The sequence below is a fragment of the Mandrillus leucophaeus genome, unplaced genomic scaffold (assembly GCF_000951045.1).
Source record: "Mandrillus leucophaeus isolate KB7577 unplaced genomic scaffold, Mleu.le_1.0 Scaffold341, whole genome shotgun sequence".
Classification (NCBI taxonomy): domain Eukaryota; kingdom Metazoa; phylum Chordata; class Mammalia; order Primates; family Cercopithecidae; genus Mandrillus; species Mandrillus leucophaeus.
The window spans coordinates 138,346-153,774 of NW_012103599.1; the positions used below are offsets into that span (position 1 = coordinate 138,346).

At 41.4% G+C, this 15,429-nt stretch overlaps 1 protein-coding gene across 2 annotated transcripts in view; it reads right to left on the reverse strand.

The window, feature by feature from the left end:
* TM2D1 (TM2 domain containing 1) overlaps positions 1 to 15,111 on the reverse strand; it is a 48,251-nt gene extending 33,140 nt beyond the window's left edge. The window contains exons 1-3 of one of the 2 annotated variants that reach the window (XM_011988926.1): positions 14,900 to 15,111; positions 13,656 to 13,729; positions 4,911 to 5,019 (exon numbers count right to left, since the gene is read on the reverse strand). In XM_011988926.1, coding sequence (XP_011844316.1) covers positions 4,911 to 5,019; positions 13,656 to 13,729; positions 14,900 to 15,063 — 347 coding nt within the window. In that variant the 5' untranslated portion in view covers positions 15,064 to 15,111. The remainder of the gene's footprint in view (positions 1 to 4,910; positions 5,020 to 13,655; positions 13,730 to 14,899) is intronic. The other variant, XM_011988927.1, reaches the window with a different exon arrangement.
* Positions 15,112 to 15,429: the final 318 nt, after the last annotated feature.

A 15,429-nucleotide genomic window follows, 5' to 3' on the forward strand; every position in this document is an offset into this window, starting at 1 on the left:
TTCTCCTGCCTCAGCCTCCCAAGTAGCTAGGATTACAGGCGCCCACCACCACTCTGGGCTAATTTTTGTATCTTTAGTAGAGATGGGGTTTCACCTTGTTGGCCAGGCTGGTCTCAAACTCCTGGCCTCAGGTGATCCACCCACCTCAGTCTCCCAAACTGTTGGGATTACAGGCCTGAGCCACTGGGCCTAGCCAAGAAAGTATTTTAAGAAAGCCAAGAAAGTATTTTAAGAAAGGAAACAGCCAGGCTGGGCACAGTGGCTCACACCTGTAATCCCAGCACTTTAGGAGGATGAGGTGGGAGGATCATTTGAGGCCATGAATTTGAGACAGAAAAGACTGGTCAACATAGTGACACCCTGCCTCTATATTAAAAAGAGAGGAGAGAGAAAGAAGGGAACAGCCAAATGCTGTAGAAAGATTAAGATATGGACTGTAAACATTCATTCGATATATCAACAAAGATTGCTGGTGAATCTCAGCATGGCCAAAAGCCATACTATATTAGACAGAAAATCCTGTAACAGATAAGTATTATCAAAACAACTTTTAAAAAGTTTGGCTGGGAAGGGAAATGAAATTAGAAAAGCAATTATCTATATAAGTAAATCACCCTAAAGAATAATCTGAAAACTGGTGGTATAGCAGAGATTAGTTATTCACTGAGCCATTTCTCTTTCTCTGTTGCCCAGGCTGGAGTGCAGTGGCACAATCTTGATCTCGGCTCACTGCAAATTCCACCTTCCAGGTTCAAGTGATTCTCATGCCTCAGCCTCCTGAGTAGCTGGGATTACAGGCACGCACCACCATACTCAACTAATTTTTGTGTTTTTAGTAGAAATGGGGTTTCATCATATTGGCCAGGCTGGTCTTGAACTCCTGACTACAAGCGATCTGCCCGCCTCAGCCTCCCAAAGTGCTGGGATTACAGGCATGAGCCACCACGCCCAGGCTCATTTCTCTTTTTCTTATGAATATACAGCTAACCTACATTTCCTAGCTCACCTTGCACTTAAGTGCAGCCATAACTGAGTTTTGGCCAGTGGAAGGAGGATGGAAGTGTACGCCATTTCCAAGTCTGGCCCATAAAATACTCCTATAAAGGTTTCCCTCTCCTCTTTCCCACCTGCTGGCTTAGTGGAAAGGACTCAAAGGACTACAGAAAGCAAAGCCACAAGATGAAAGGAGAAAGGCCCATTCGTGACTGCATGGAACAACTATGGCGTCACCAACACCACCCAGACCTCCAAGTTAACCCAAATGAAACTATGACATAATACTAATACAGATGGCCAATGTAAATAGGTGGGTGGCTTGGTCATCAATCAGGATGGTTATCAGACTTTAGTTTCTGAAGAATACATTACAGAATATTTGCAATACTAAGATGAAGTTTTAACCAAGTATTAACCTATTATATATAGTTTTAAAAACAATATGCTAACAGGAGTACAAAGAAAATATGAAACTGGAAAAGGGACACCTAACGAACAAGAATGTATCACTGAGTCTTTTTCAGTAGCTGCACAGCAGCTGGCCTTTTGGTAGGCACGTACCTAATATCCCAATAAAGCAAAATTATTTGTCAGGTTATCTTAGCTTTGCCATTCTTACCATCAAAATTACCCATCAGTCTAACTCCCACTGTTCTGATGAGCAATGCTCATTCTTTTTCTTTTATTTGGTTGAGACTGGATCTGGTTATGTCACCAAGGCTGTAGAGCAGTAGCCATGATTTCGACTCTCGAGTAACTGGGACTACACACATGCACTACCAGTTAACTTTTGTATTTTTTGGTAGGGATGGGGTTTTGCCATGTTGCCCAGCAGGTCTCAAACTCCTGAACTCAAGCAATCCACCTGCCTTGGCCTCCCAAAGTGCTGGGATTACAGGCGTGAGCCACCATGCCGAGCTGCAAATTCTGTCTTGAAATTGTAAACTTAGGCCGGGCGCGGTGGCTCACGCCTGTAATCCCAGCACTTTAGGAGGCCGAGGTGGGTGGATCACCTGAGGTCAGGAGTTCGAGACCAGCCTGACCAACATGGAGAAACCTCATCTCTACTAAAAATACAGAATTAGCCGGGCGTGGTGGCCCATGCCTGTAATCCCAGCTACTTGGGAAGCTGAGGCAGGAGAATCGCTTGAACCCGGGAGGCAGAGGTTGTAGTGAGCCAAGATCACACCATTGCACTCCAGCCTGGGCAACAAAAGCAAACCTCCATCTTAAAAGGAAAAAAAAGAAATTGTAAACTTTATTGTAAGAAGGGAATAAGCTGGCCAGTAGCCTTGGAATATCTAGTTTACCTGATGGTTATATTTCTTACCATAATTGATACCAATATCTTATAAGGGTCAGGCATGGTGGCTCATGCCTGTGATCCCAGCATGTTGGGAGCCTGAGGCGGGCTGATCGCTTGAGCCCAGAAGTTCAAGACCAGCCTGGGCAACATGGTGAAATCCCATCTCTCCTAAAAATACAAAAATTAGCCGAGCTTTGGGGCATGCACCTGTAGTCCCAGCTACTTGGGAGGCTGAGATGAGAGGATGCCTTGAGCCTGGAAGGTTGAGGCTGCAATGAGATATGATTGTGACACTGCACTCCAGCCTGGGCTACAGAGGAAGACTCTGTCTCAAAAAAAATAAATAAAAAATACTTATGAGTATGACTACTGCAGCTCAGTTGTATGCAGCCTAATCCATTTTGAGACAATGAAAGAAAAATCAGCATCAACTTGGAAATTAAGTAACAGGCCATTCTGGTGTTAGCATTACAAATGATATAAACCTGTAAGTTCCAGCCTGAGTGGTTAGCTGTTCTCAACAGATGATTTTCTTACTATAACCTATATCTTGGACCAGCATTTAACACATCAGTTGTTTAGAATGTTTAAGGTAGAAATACCTATAAATTTCAATATTAACTAAACCTTATTTTTTAAACTTACCTCTGTAACAGAAAAAAAATGAAACTATATCTAAGTACACTGGAAACTATTCCTTTTTAACAATTTTTACTCGACTAATGCGAAATCTTGGAACCCAAGAAGATCAGTGGTAGGCTTAGGATTATATAGCAAGATGGACTCCCCTTGCTGTAAAAAGCTCCTCATTAAATCAATGAGGTAGGATCAAAAGGAAAGACAGAACGCTAAAAGTTCTTGCGAAGAATTCTAACGACTTGTAGCAATAGTCTAATGGTAGTTTATTTCTTTTTTTTCTTTTTCCTTTTTAAGGTCCAATTCATCTGTACAGTGGTTTATTTCTTGAAACAACGAAAACTAAGTGCCATTGAATAGAACTATAACAACATACAGTTTTAGGCTGAAAATATAATGCCAATAATTAAAAATAGGTAACACTAAATCATGTTTTTGGTACAAAGCAGGAATATAAGAATGAATAATAAGCTTTAGCAGAAAGAGATATCAAACCTAAAAGTCCTTTTTGAAAAATTTTTAATTTTAATTTTTTTAGAGACAAGGTCTCACTCTGTTACTGCGATCGTAGCTCACTACAACCTCAAACTCCTGGGCCCAAGTAATTCTCCCACCCCAGCCTCCCAGTGGCTAGGACCACAGGCAAGCACCACCTCACTGGGATAATTTTTGTATTTTTTGTAGAGACAGGATCTCCCTACTTTGCCCAGGTTGGTCCCCAACTCCTGGCCTCAAGTGATTCTCCTGCCTTGGCCTCCCAAAGTGCTGGGATTACAAGAGTAAGCCACCACACTAGGCCTAAAAGTCCTTTAAATAGAGAAATTCCTAACAAAAGAAAGCCGTTTGTCTTAGTATCCCAACTGATCATTTTTGTTGTTGTTTTTATAAAAGACAGTATCTCACTATATTGCCCAGGCTGAGCTTGAACTTCCGAGCTCCTCTGGCCTCAGCCTCCTGAGTAGCTAGGACTATAGGCATGTACCACTGTGCCCAGCTAGCCAAACTGATAACTTTTGAATTCTGTTTAACATTACCATTCATCATCCATATTTATTACAAAGAATAAAACGAAGTTTAAAATGCCCTTTATGTGCAAAAAATTAGTGTTTTTCTGATACAATAGGTACACAATTGCTATTTGTACTCTAGAAATCTCCCACATTTTGAAGACAATTTTTTCATAACTCAGTGGTATAAACTGATTGACCTCAATTAACATGGCATGAGGCCATTTATAGTCTTTATTTGTCCCACATACTGGACTACTCAGCTCTACTTGATTTGATAGACTTCTAGCAATAGTCTAATGGTGGTTTATTTCTTTTTTTTCTTTTTCCTTTTTAAGGTTCAATTTATCTGTACAGTGTTTTATTTCTTGAAACAATCAAAACTAGGTGCCATCAAATAGAATTGTAACAATATACAGTTTTAGGCTGAAAATATAATGCCAATAATTTAAAAAAATACACACTTATAATGCATTTATAAAAAATGCATTTATAATGCATTTATTTAAAAAAATACACACTTGGCTGGGTGTAGTGGCTCATGCCTGTAAATCTCAGCACTTTGAGAGGCCGAGACGGGAGAATCATGTGAGACCGGGAGTTCGAGACCAGCCCTGGGAAACATACGGAGACCTCATCTCTACAAAAAAATTAAAAGTTAGCCAGGCATGGTGGCACAAACCTGTAGTCCAGCTACTTGTGGGGCCGAGGTGGGAGAATTGCTTAAGCCTAGGAGGTCGACGCTGAAGTGAGAAGTAATCATGTCACTGCACTCTAGCCTGGGTGACTGAGCAAGACCTTGTCTCAAAAACCAAAAAACAAACACTTAAAGGTTTTCTGACACAGGCAAAAAGATAAAAGATATAGTTTCAGGATAGTCCCCATAAATTATCTCATCTCTTGATGCAATCAAGATATAATATAGGCAAGTAATCTGAAAATTTAAGTGTCAGTAATGTACTTACACATTTCGGCAAGATATGGGCTTGAAAAAACCAACTTCATTCCCAGTAAAATGTGTTTCATTGCCACTGGAATCCTTACAAGTTATGTTAGGTGCTGGAAAACAGGAAACTGAAGGCAGAAAAAGTCAAGAAACTGTTTTATTTTTTTCTGTAGAGACAGTGTGTAATTGTTCTTTCTAAGACTAGCAAATATAACAAACTACCTGCCAATATAATATGACACAAGCCTTTAATTTTAGACAGGAAAAGTGACATTATGTATGTACTTACATGCAAGATAAATATAAAATGGTATAGTAGTCTCTTAACACAAAAATACAAGAGTTGCCACACTGGATTAGATGCATGGCTAATCTAATTCAATCTCCTGCCTCTGATAAAGGTACCAAGGGAAGAAATGCACAATATTACTGCCCTTTACTTCATCTCCAGAATTAAGAATACCGCTCAAATTTTTGTTGGTAATTCGTTGGGCAATTTATCTATTAAATTATTTTAACACAATCTGAGTTTGTATTTTTAGCATATATCAACTATCATAGATAATTGCTGCCATAAATTATTTTCATTGATTCTAAATGTATTTGTTTCTTGATTCCCTCTGGGGTTTGATATAGTAGATTATTTCAGAATTTAAGCAATCTTGATCGTTCCTCATAACCCAGATGACATAATAAGAGGAAGCAACACTTATAGACTCAGGCAAGCACTGCCTTAACAGCTTTATAGCCTCATAATGCAAAGAACAAGACCTTTGGAATAAGAACAACTTATTTGGACATTGCTCCTTTCAGAACCTTGGATTCTTTATAGGTAAAAATAGTACCAAAGGGCTGAGTGCAGCGGTTCATGCCTGTAATCCCACTACTTTGGGACGCTAAGGTGGGCAGATTAGGAGTTCGAGACCAGCCTGGGCAACATGGCGATACTCCATCTCTAAAAAAAAAATACAAAACTTTGCCAAGCATGGTGGCTTGTGCCTGTGGTCCCAGATACTTGGGAGGCTGAAGAGATCACTTGAGCCCGAGAGGCAGACATAGCAGTGAGCCAAGATTGTGCTACTGCCCTCCAGCCTGTGTGACAGAGCAAGACTGTTGAAAGAAAAGAGAAGAGAAGAGGAGACAAGAAAGAGGAAGGAAGGAAGGAGGGAAAGAAGGAAGGAAGGAAGGAAGGAAGGAAGGAGGGAAAGAAGGAAGGAAGGAAGGAAGGAAGGAAGGAAGGAAGGAAGGAAGGAAGGAAGGAAAGAAGGAAGGAAGGAAGGGAGGGAAGGCAGGCAGGCATATGTTGTGTAAAGCATAGTGCTTGGTTAGAAAAGGTATTCAAAAAGTGTTTAGGGGCCAGATGCAGTGACTCATCCCTGTAATCCCGACAATTTGGGAGGCCAGGGAGGGAGGATCGCTTGAGTCCAGGAGTTTAAGACAAGCCTGGGCAAGATAGTGAGACTCTCTCTCTAAAGAAAAAAAAATTAGCCAGGCATGGTGGCATGTGCCTGTGGTCCCAGCTACTCAGGTGGTTGAGGCAGGAAGATCTCTTGACCCTAGGAGATCCAGGCTGCAGTGAACTATGATCCTGCCACTGCACTACAGCCCAGGTGACAGAGCAAGGCCTCTCTCTACCCCACCCCCCACCTCCCACCTCCCCAAAAATATATATATATACACACACAAAAAAAAGAGAGCTAAGTTCCCCGCTCTAGGAAATCAGAGAAATTCAACACTTAGAAGACTAAAAAAGAAATGAATATAACATTTTAAGTGGCTATAAAATTAACATAAGATTTTATTATATGAAATTAATCAATTCAAAAGAAGCCTACAACCCTAGAGTTTATTTGTTTAGACATATTTTATAACGATTTCATTTCATCCTTGTAAGAAAGAAGAACTTAAGTAAGCAAATTCATAATATTTTTCCTTTCACAAACAGGAAAACTGAGATTCCAAGAAATTAAATGAGTTGACTAAAGAGCAAATAATACTCTCTAAATCCTAGACTAAAACTCATTACTCTTAATCAATACTCTTTCCATTATATCATAATTATCCCACGCTAACACTGATTTCAGCAATAAGCAAAAATAAACAAATCAATATGACAAGATCAAAGAAGCCAGTTATCAATAAATGTTAACTAGCAGACAAAATTAAGCAACATGCTACAAGCCTGTAAATGATTCAATTTGCAGTTTTCTTGCAAAAGGATGTGCTTCTAACCAACGTCTAGGATTTACATAATATCAATTGAAGCCAATAACCACACAGTATTCATTATAAAAAGCAGCAATGTGGCTTTTTTTGTTTGATTGGTTTCTTTTTAGAAACAGGGTCTCACACTCTCTTGCCCAGGATGGAGTGAAGTGGCATGATCATAGCTCACTGTAGCCTCAAACTCCTGGGCTCAAGACATCCTCCAGGCTCAGACTACCAAATAGCCAGGATTACAGGCACACACCACCACCACACCTGGCATAGAAAGGAGCGACGTTTTTCAAATACAGAAATGCTAAACCAGAAATAATGTAATCAGACAATGAAGTTTCATAACAATAAAAAGGACTAAATTTAGCCTGGGCAACTCTGCAAAAAAATACTTAGCTGGGACTGGTGGCGCATGTCTATAATCCCAGCTACTGCGGTGCCTAAGGCAGGAGGATCGCTTGAGTCCTGAAGATGGAAGCTGCAAAGAGCCGTGATCACACCACTGCACTTCAGCCTGGGCTACAGAGCAGCAAGACTCTGTCTCCAAAAACAACAACAACAACAAAAAAATGCCAGGCGTGGTGGCTCACACCTATAATCCCAATATTTTGGGAGGCCGAGGCAAGTGGATTGCTTGAGCTCAGGAGTTAGAAACCAGCCTGGGCAACATGGTGAAATCCCATCTCTACAAAAGAAATGCAAAAATTAGCAGGGTGTGGTGAGGCTAAGGTAGAAGGATCACTTGAGCCTGGGAGGTGGAGGTTACAGTAAGCAGAGATCCTGCAACCGAACTCCAGCCTGAGTTACAGAGTGAGACCCTATCTCCAAAAAAAAAAAAAAGAGAAAAAAAAGATAAAGTTGGCAAGAGCCAACCCCATCTCCATATTTTTAGCATTAAAAGAGTTCTCCTCTGAGAGTGCTAGATTTGGAAAATAATCATTTTGCGACTATCAGAGTAAAGAATAGTTCCAAGGAACACTTTTTCCATTTTATGGAATGAAGTGTTGACCATTCTATAAAAAAAGAATAGTTCAGGCCAGAATCATTAATGGGATGTAAATCTGGGGGTGGTAGGGAGATACCTGCATGGCCTTAATGAGTATCCCTTTAGATTATTTATAATTGCGAAGAAAAAAATACTAACTATACAGTAGAAAAAGCTGAGTGATAAACAATTAGCATCACCAAGGAGAAAGAGATACTTATCATGTGCCCCCAGATGCGAGATGTTGGGAAGGACACTCCATCAATTATGTTATTTTACAGCATGGAATGTATACCCTAAGTCTAATCAAAAGGAAATATCAAACAATCCCAATGAGGAACACTCTATTAAATAAAGGGAGGCTGTAGTCATCAAACATGCAAGTCAATGCCATAAAAGACAAAGAAAGTTGTGGAAATGTACCAATTTAAAGAAAACTAAATGTAAAATCTGATTTTAGGATCCTGTAGTGGGAGAAAATGCTAAAAAGGCATTATTTGGGTCATCTGATAAAATAAGAATATGGATTAGATTAAAGCATATGTATTAATATTAAATTTACCAAAGTTTATAACTGAACTATATTTATGTTAAGAAAATATTTCTATTTTCTTTTCTTTATTTTTTACTGATTTATTTTTTGGAGGCAGGGTCTTGCTCTGTCATCCAAGCTGGAGTGCAGTGACACAATCAGGGCTCACTGCAGCCTCACCTCCCTGGCTCAGGTAGTCCTCTCACATCAGCCTCCCAAGTAGCTGGTACTACACGTGTGCGCCACCATGCCTGGCTAGCTTTTTGTATTTTTTGTAGAGACGGGGTTTCACCACATAGCCCAGGCTGGTCTAGAACTCCTGGGTTCAAGTGATCTGCCCACCTAAGCCTCCCAAAGTGCTAAGATTACAGGTGTGAGCCACCACATCTGATCTGGAACATCTCTAAAGAAAAACAGATTTACAGGGGCAGAAAAAAGTATATACACAAACAAATTCAGAGAGAGAAAGTATGTTAACAATTGGTCAATCTGGGTAAAGAGTATATAGATGGAGGTTTTTTTGTTTGTTTGTTTATTGAGATGGAGTTTCACTCTTGTTGCCCAGGCTGGAGTGCAGTGGTGCAATCTTGGCTCACTGCAACCTTAGCCTCCCAGGTTCAAGCAATTCTCCTGCCTCAGCCTCCCGAGTAGCTAGGATTACAGGTGATTTTGTATTTTTTTTTTTTTTTTTTTTTTTTTAGTAGAGACGGGGTTTCTCCATGTTGGTTGGGCTGGTCTTGAACTCCCAACCTCAGGTGACCCACCAGCCTTGGCCCCAAAGTGCTGAAATTACAGGCGGGAGCCACTGTGCCCAGCCTACGGTGGAGTTCTTTGTACTACTCTTATTCTTCTAACTTTTCTGTAGGTTTGAAACTATCTCCAAATAAAAAGATAAAAAATAATATACTCTTTGAAACACTAATTTACAGTCAGAAGCTAGAATAAATAGTGGTTACCCACTGAGGCAGAGTAGTGACTATAAAAGACTATGAAGAGGGCTTCTGGCATGTTAATAATGTTGTTTCTTGATCTGGAAGCATTTACAGGTGTGCCATTTGTGAAAATCATTGAATTATACCTACATGCACTTTTCTGTAAAAATACTATAATACAAACTTAAGAAAATAAAGAAGACTTCTGTCAAAGGACCATAGCAAAATTTTCTGGAGGTAAAATCTAAATATTTTTTGTATTTCAGTGACAGAAAAATTGAAAATACTTGCTGATATGTGTGTATATAACCTAGACAGAACACTTCTTTGTTTTTTTCTTTTTTTAGACAGAGTCTGGCTCTGTTGCCCAGGCTGGAGTGCAGTGGCGTGATCTTGGCTCACTGCAACCTCTGCCTCCCAGGTTCAAGCGAGTCTCCTGCCTCAGCCTCCCAAGTAGCTGGGACTACAGGCGTGTGCCACTACACCTGGCTAATTTTTCCATTTTTAGTAGAGACAGGGTTTCACCATGTTGGCCAGGCTGGTCTCAAACTCCTGACCTCACATGATCCACACACCTCAGCCTCCCAAAGTGCTGGGATTACAGGCGTGAGCTACCTCGCCTGGACTGACACAACACTTCTTAAGGTCAGGGATTATGTCTTCTTTTGTAGATCACCTATACCGCTTAGCAGATGCCTGCCATGTAATAATTTCTTAATAAATAAATATAAATAAATGAACAAATTCTCAATCAATAACAATATTTTGTAATATAAATTGTCTTAACTCAATAATTAAACTAAATTTAGTTTTAAATTATTCATTACCAATAAATACTTTCTCAATAAACAAATGTGCTTGTTGGATGATACTGAGCTAACCAGGAACCGTTTTAAGATCACATCAATTTATTGTCGCAGATGAATTTCCTTGCCTTTTGTCCCAATTCCTACTCACTAGCTCCAAACTCCCCTCTGTAAAACACTGCTCACGTTCATCCCTACCCAAACATTAGTTTATGAAAATTAAACAGCCAGATGTCGTAGCTCATGCCTGTAATCCCAGCACTTTGGAAAGCCAAGCAGGTGGATCGCTTGAGCCCAGGAGTTCCAGACCAGCCTGGGCAACATGGAGACATCCCACCTCTACCCACCCCCTACAAAAAATACAAAAAATTAGCTAGGTGTAGTGGCATGTGCCTGTAGTCCCAGCTACTCAGGAGGCTGAGGTGGGAGGATCTCCTGAGCCTGGGACGTGGAGGTTGCAGTGCGCGAGGATGGTGCCACTGCAGTCTAGCCTGGGTGACAGAGTGAGATCCTGTCTCAAAAAAAAAGAAAAAGAAAGAAGAAAATTAGGCTGGGCTCAGTGGCTCACGCCTATAATCCCAGCACTTTGGGAGGGCAAGGCAGGTGGATCACCTGAGGTCAGGACTTCAAGACCAACCTGGCTAATATGGCAAAACTCTGTCTCCAGTAAAAACACAAAACTTAGCTGGGCTTGGTGGTGCACGCCTATAATCCCAGCTACTTGGGAAGCTGGGGCAGGAGAGTCACTTGAACCCGGAAGGCAGAGGTTACAGTGAGCTGAGACTGCGCCACTGTACTTCAGCCTGGGTGACAGAGAGAGACTCTGTCTCAAAAAAAAAAAAAAAAAGAAAAGAAAGAAAGAAAAGTAAACATAGTTTGAGAATTTCACAATAGTTCTTCATATACTCAGTGAAAAAAACAAAGGAAAAATAATTTTGGCTAGAAGAATGAGAGAGATCACTTAACTCACACTTTTCACAACTCTTAATATTTTTCTCCTATGTTAGAACCAAAAAGCATGTTTCATGAGCTATTTTGATATCCATCTCCAATCAGGACTTAGAATTGATTCACCATAGCTAGCCCACAAGCTTTTGTGTGTTTTAAAAAAAGGTAACTAGCTGGGCACAGTGGCTCATGCCTGTCATCCCACCACTGTGGGAGACCAAAGCAAGAGAACTGCTTGAGCCTACGAGTTCAAGACCAGGCTGGGCAATATAGAGAGACCCTCATCTCTACAATTAAAAAAAAAAGCCAGGAAGCCAGTCCTGGTGGCTCATGCCTGTAAACCCAGCACTTTGGGAGGCCTAGGCAGGCAGATTGCTTGAGCTCAGGAGTTTGAGACCAGCCTGGGCAACATGGCGAAACCCTGTCTCTACCAAAAATACAAAAAATAAAATAAAATAAAATAAAATAAATTAGCTGGGAGTGGTGGTGCACATCTGTAGTTTCAGCTACTCCAGAGGCCAAGGTGGGAGGATCACTTGATCCTACGATGCAGAAGTTGTAGTGAACCGAGATGGCACCACTGCACTCCAGCCTGGATGACATAATGAGACCCCCAGAAAGAAAATAATATATGCCTTATATAGGAGACATTGCTTAGTATGTATACATTTCTTTTATTTAGATATATTACATTTAAAGAAAATGTTTTTCCCCCGTGAGACAGAGTTTTGCTCTGTCATCCAGGCCAGAGTGCAATGGCACCATCTCGGCTCACTGCAACCTCCACCTCCCGGGGTTTAAACGATTATCCTGCCTCAGCCTCCCGAGTAGCTGGGATTACAGGTGCCCATCACTGCACCCGGCTAATTTTTCTATTTTTAGTAGAGACAGGGTTTCACCATGTTGGCTAGGCTGGTCTCGAACCCCCAACCTTGTGATCCGCCTGCCTCAGCCTCCCAAGGTGCTCGGATTACAGGCATGAGCCACCATGCCTGGCCATTTAAAGGAACTTTGTAAGTAATCCTTTCCTTTGTAGTTAACTTATAAATATCCTTTGATTTGCCTGTTTTACACTTCAAAGTCTTTCATATCGTAGCTTTCAGAACACAGAGAATAGAGTTACACATAAAGAAGAGTTAGTTCTCAAATAGTTGTTTCAATCATTCATATGAAAGATGCTAGAAATCTGTGAATACTATTGTAACTCAAGCATCTCGCTTCATACTGGGAAGCTGGCAGCCAGCTGTCTCAAAAAAAGAAAAAAAAAAGCATTTTTCTAGCCTACAGGGTGTTTTTTTGTAGATATGGGGATTTCAAAGGAAATTATACAACTGAAAAGAATTTCTGCCCCAAAAGAAGTCTGCCCTCCTGCCCTCCAGTTAGGTGTCTTCTGGAATAAAATCTTGAATCCACTTAAGAATTATTGATAAATTTATAAACATGTAAAAAATCATTTTGGTGCCAACTGAATGCTAAATACACACACATAGGCCGGGCATGGTGGCTCACGCCTGTAATCCCAGCACTTTCGGAGGCCGAGGCAGGCGGATCACGAGGTCAGGAGATCGAGACCATCCTGGCGAACACGGTGAAATCCCATCTCTACTGAAAATACAAAAAAATTAGCCGGGCGTGGTGGCGGGCGCCTGTAGTCCCAGCTTCTAGGGAGGCTGAGGCAGGAGAACGGCATGAACCCAGGAGGCGGAGCTTGCAGTGAGCCGAGATCGCGCCACTGCACTCCAGCCTGGGAGACAGAGCGAGACTCCGTCTCAAAAAAAAAAAAAATACACACACATAAACACACACCCCAAATCAAACAAATATAATCAAATATAAACCAAAGTAATATAATCAAAGTAATAAAAATGACATTTATCAAAGCGACAGAAACGATAGTGATGAAGTTGCTAGGAAGCATCAAGGACTTGTAGGTATTATGGTACCAGCCAAGAACTATCAGGTAAGTATTCACAGATGATGTAAGTGGAGAGATAAAGGAAAATAAAAGGAAGACTTTCCATGTGAGGGAATGATATGCTCATTCATTTGGGGAAAATAAAGTATATAAGTACACTTGCCTAACTGAATCTGGGAACATCCACGTCCGGCCCTATTACTGTTTATATGGTGAAACTTCACCATTTCAGAACAAGTAGAATTCTTTTTTAAATTAAATACTGACAGCCCCTAGCTAGTTCTCCAATTTTAAGTTACTCTGGTAACTGAGTAATAATGTTATAATTTAGAAAAAATGCATTTATTAATTGCCCTTAGTGATCATACATTGACCTATGAAATAATGTTTTCAAAATTATTTTTAAAGACATGTTTCTGGAAGTCTTACCATGAGCTGTGTAGTTTGTACAGTTAACTGGTTCTTGCGTAGCATCATTTATTTTTGGATCTTTACAAATATATGTAAAAAAAAGTTAAGGAAATATGGACTACATTCCAACACAACACATTATCATGCCTTTACTATTCATATTATATACTCATGTTGATATTCACATGTAAATAAAGGCTGCCAGTTTGTCCAAGTCAATAAGCATATGTACAAATATACTTTCAGTATTGCTAAATAATACTTGAGGCAGGAGGATCACTGGAGCCCAGGAATTCGGGAAGAACAGCCTGGGCAACATAATGAGAAGTCTGTCTCTACAAATAATATAATAATACATAAACATTACAATAAACCTTTAAGTTTGTGCCATAATTATCCACGCTTTTACTCATGAGAAAACAGAGTTCAAATAAGTCATCCAAGGTTACAAAATGCAACAGAAATTTGTCCACTGAGGTGGCTCATGCCGATGGGGATGCGGACCGCTTGAGACCAGGAGTTCAAGACCAGCCTGGCCAACATGGCATAAACCCCGTCTCTATTAAAAATACAAAAATTGCCCGGGTGTGGTGGCGCATGCCTGTAGTCCCAGCTACTCAGGAGGCTGAGGCAGGAGAATTGATTGAACCCGGGAGGCGGAGGTTGCAGTGAGCTGAGGTCGCGCCACTGTACTCCAGCCTGGGCACAGAGCGAGACCCTATCTCAAAACAAAAGAAACAGAAAACAGAAAGAAATTTGTCCACTGGCAGTCTAGAATCTCATGAAGTGTGAGGATAACAGGAGGTAATATACATAATATACATAAAGTTAACGATAAATGGGCAACACACATCGGCTAGATCGTTACTACTTGTCTTCCCCCTAGGAAGAGGTGGCAAACATTTCCAGGGTAAGAGACTACCCATCTTTGTATTACTAGTGTCTAGAACGGGGCCTGGCATACTTCAGGATCTACATGTTTTATTGAACAAGTAAGCACACTGATAAAAAAGAAAAAAAAAAGTGGATCAGAAGAGGAAGCGCCAATGACTAGTAAAATCATAAGGAAATCACAAAAGGTGGCCTCTGGCCCTGCCATCTCCACAACTCTGTTCACCTTCAGGGATCCTTCAGTCATTAGAAGCCACAGATCAGGCTATCGTTTTCACTCAGTACAGCCCTAGCCAGTCCTGAGGGAAGCGACCCACCTGCGACCCCAACTCTACCTCGCCTCCATGGGGAGTGCTCCCCACAGAGGATATTGTCCCACTTTGAGGTCCTCGCACTTAGGCGACTCCTCGCCCCCGGCGGAGGTGGCAACGGCCCCCCAGGGTCCTGTAGTGACTGAGACGAACCACAGGACACCGAGGAGTCTAGCAGTCGCGGCCTCCGGAGCAGACGAACCTGACGGCCACGCGGCCGCCATCTTGGAGACCAACACTTCCCTCGCCTCTTCCGCTTCCGCCTCCGCCCAGGAGCCGGAGAGAGAAGGGCAACAGGGCGACGTTCTTAAAGGGACCTCGCAAAGGATAGAGGCCAGTTCCTTCGCTTCGGAGACCCTTTTAAAATATGCATGTACCGTGTCCCTCGGGACGAATTTTGCCCCTCGAACCCTTGGAAGGAGCTAAGGTTGACCTTTGAGTGCTGGAGGAAGGAAACGACTAGTTTAGGCAATCAGGTGCTTCACCCGCTTCTCATTCCCGTGCTCTTAGCTGAGGCTTGTGGATCCTCTGAAAGTGCCAGCGGCGCCTGAGGTTGGAATCAATGCTTTTCTGACATCATCGCAATTATC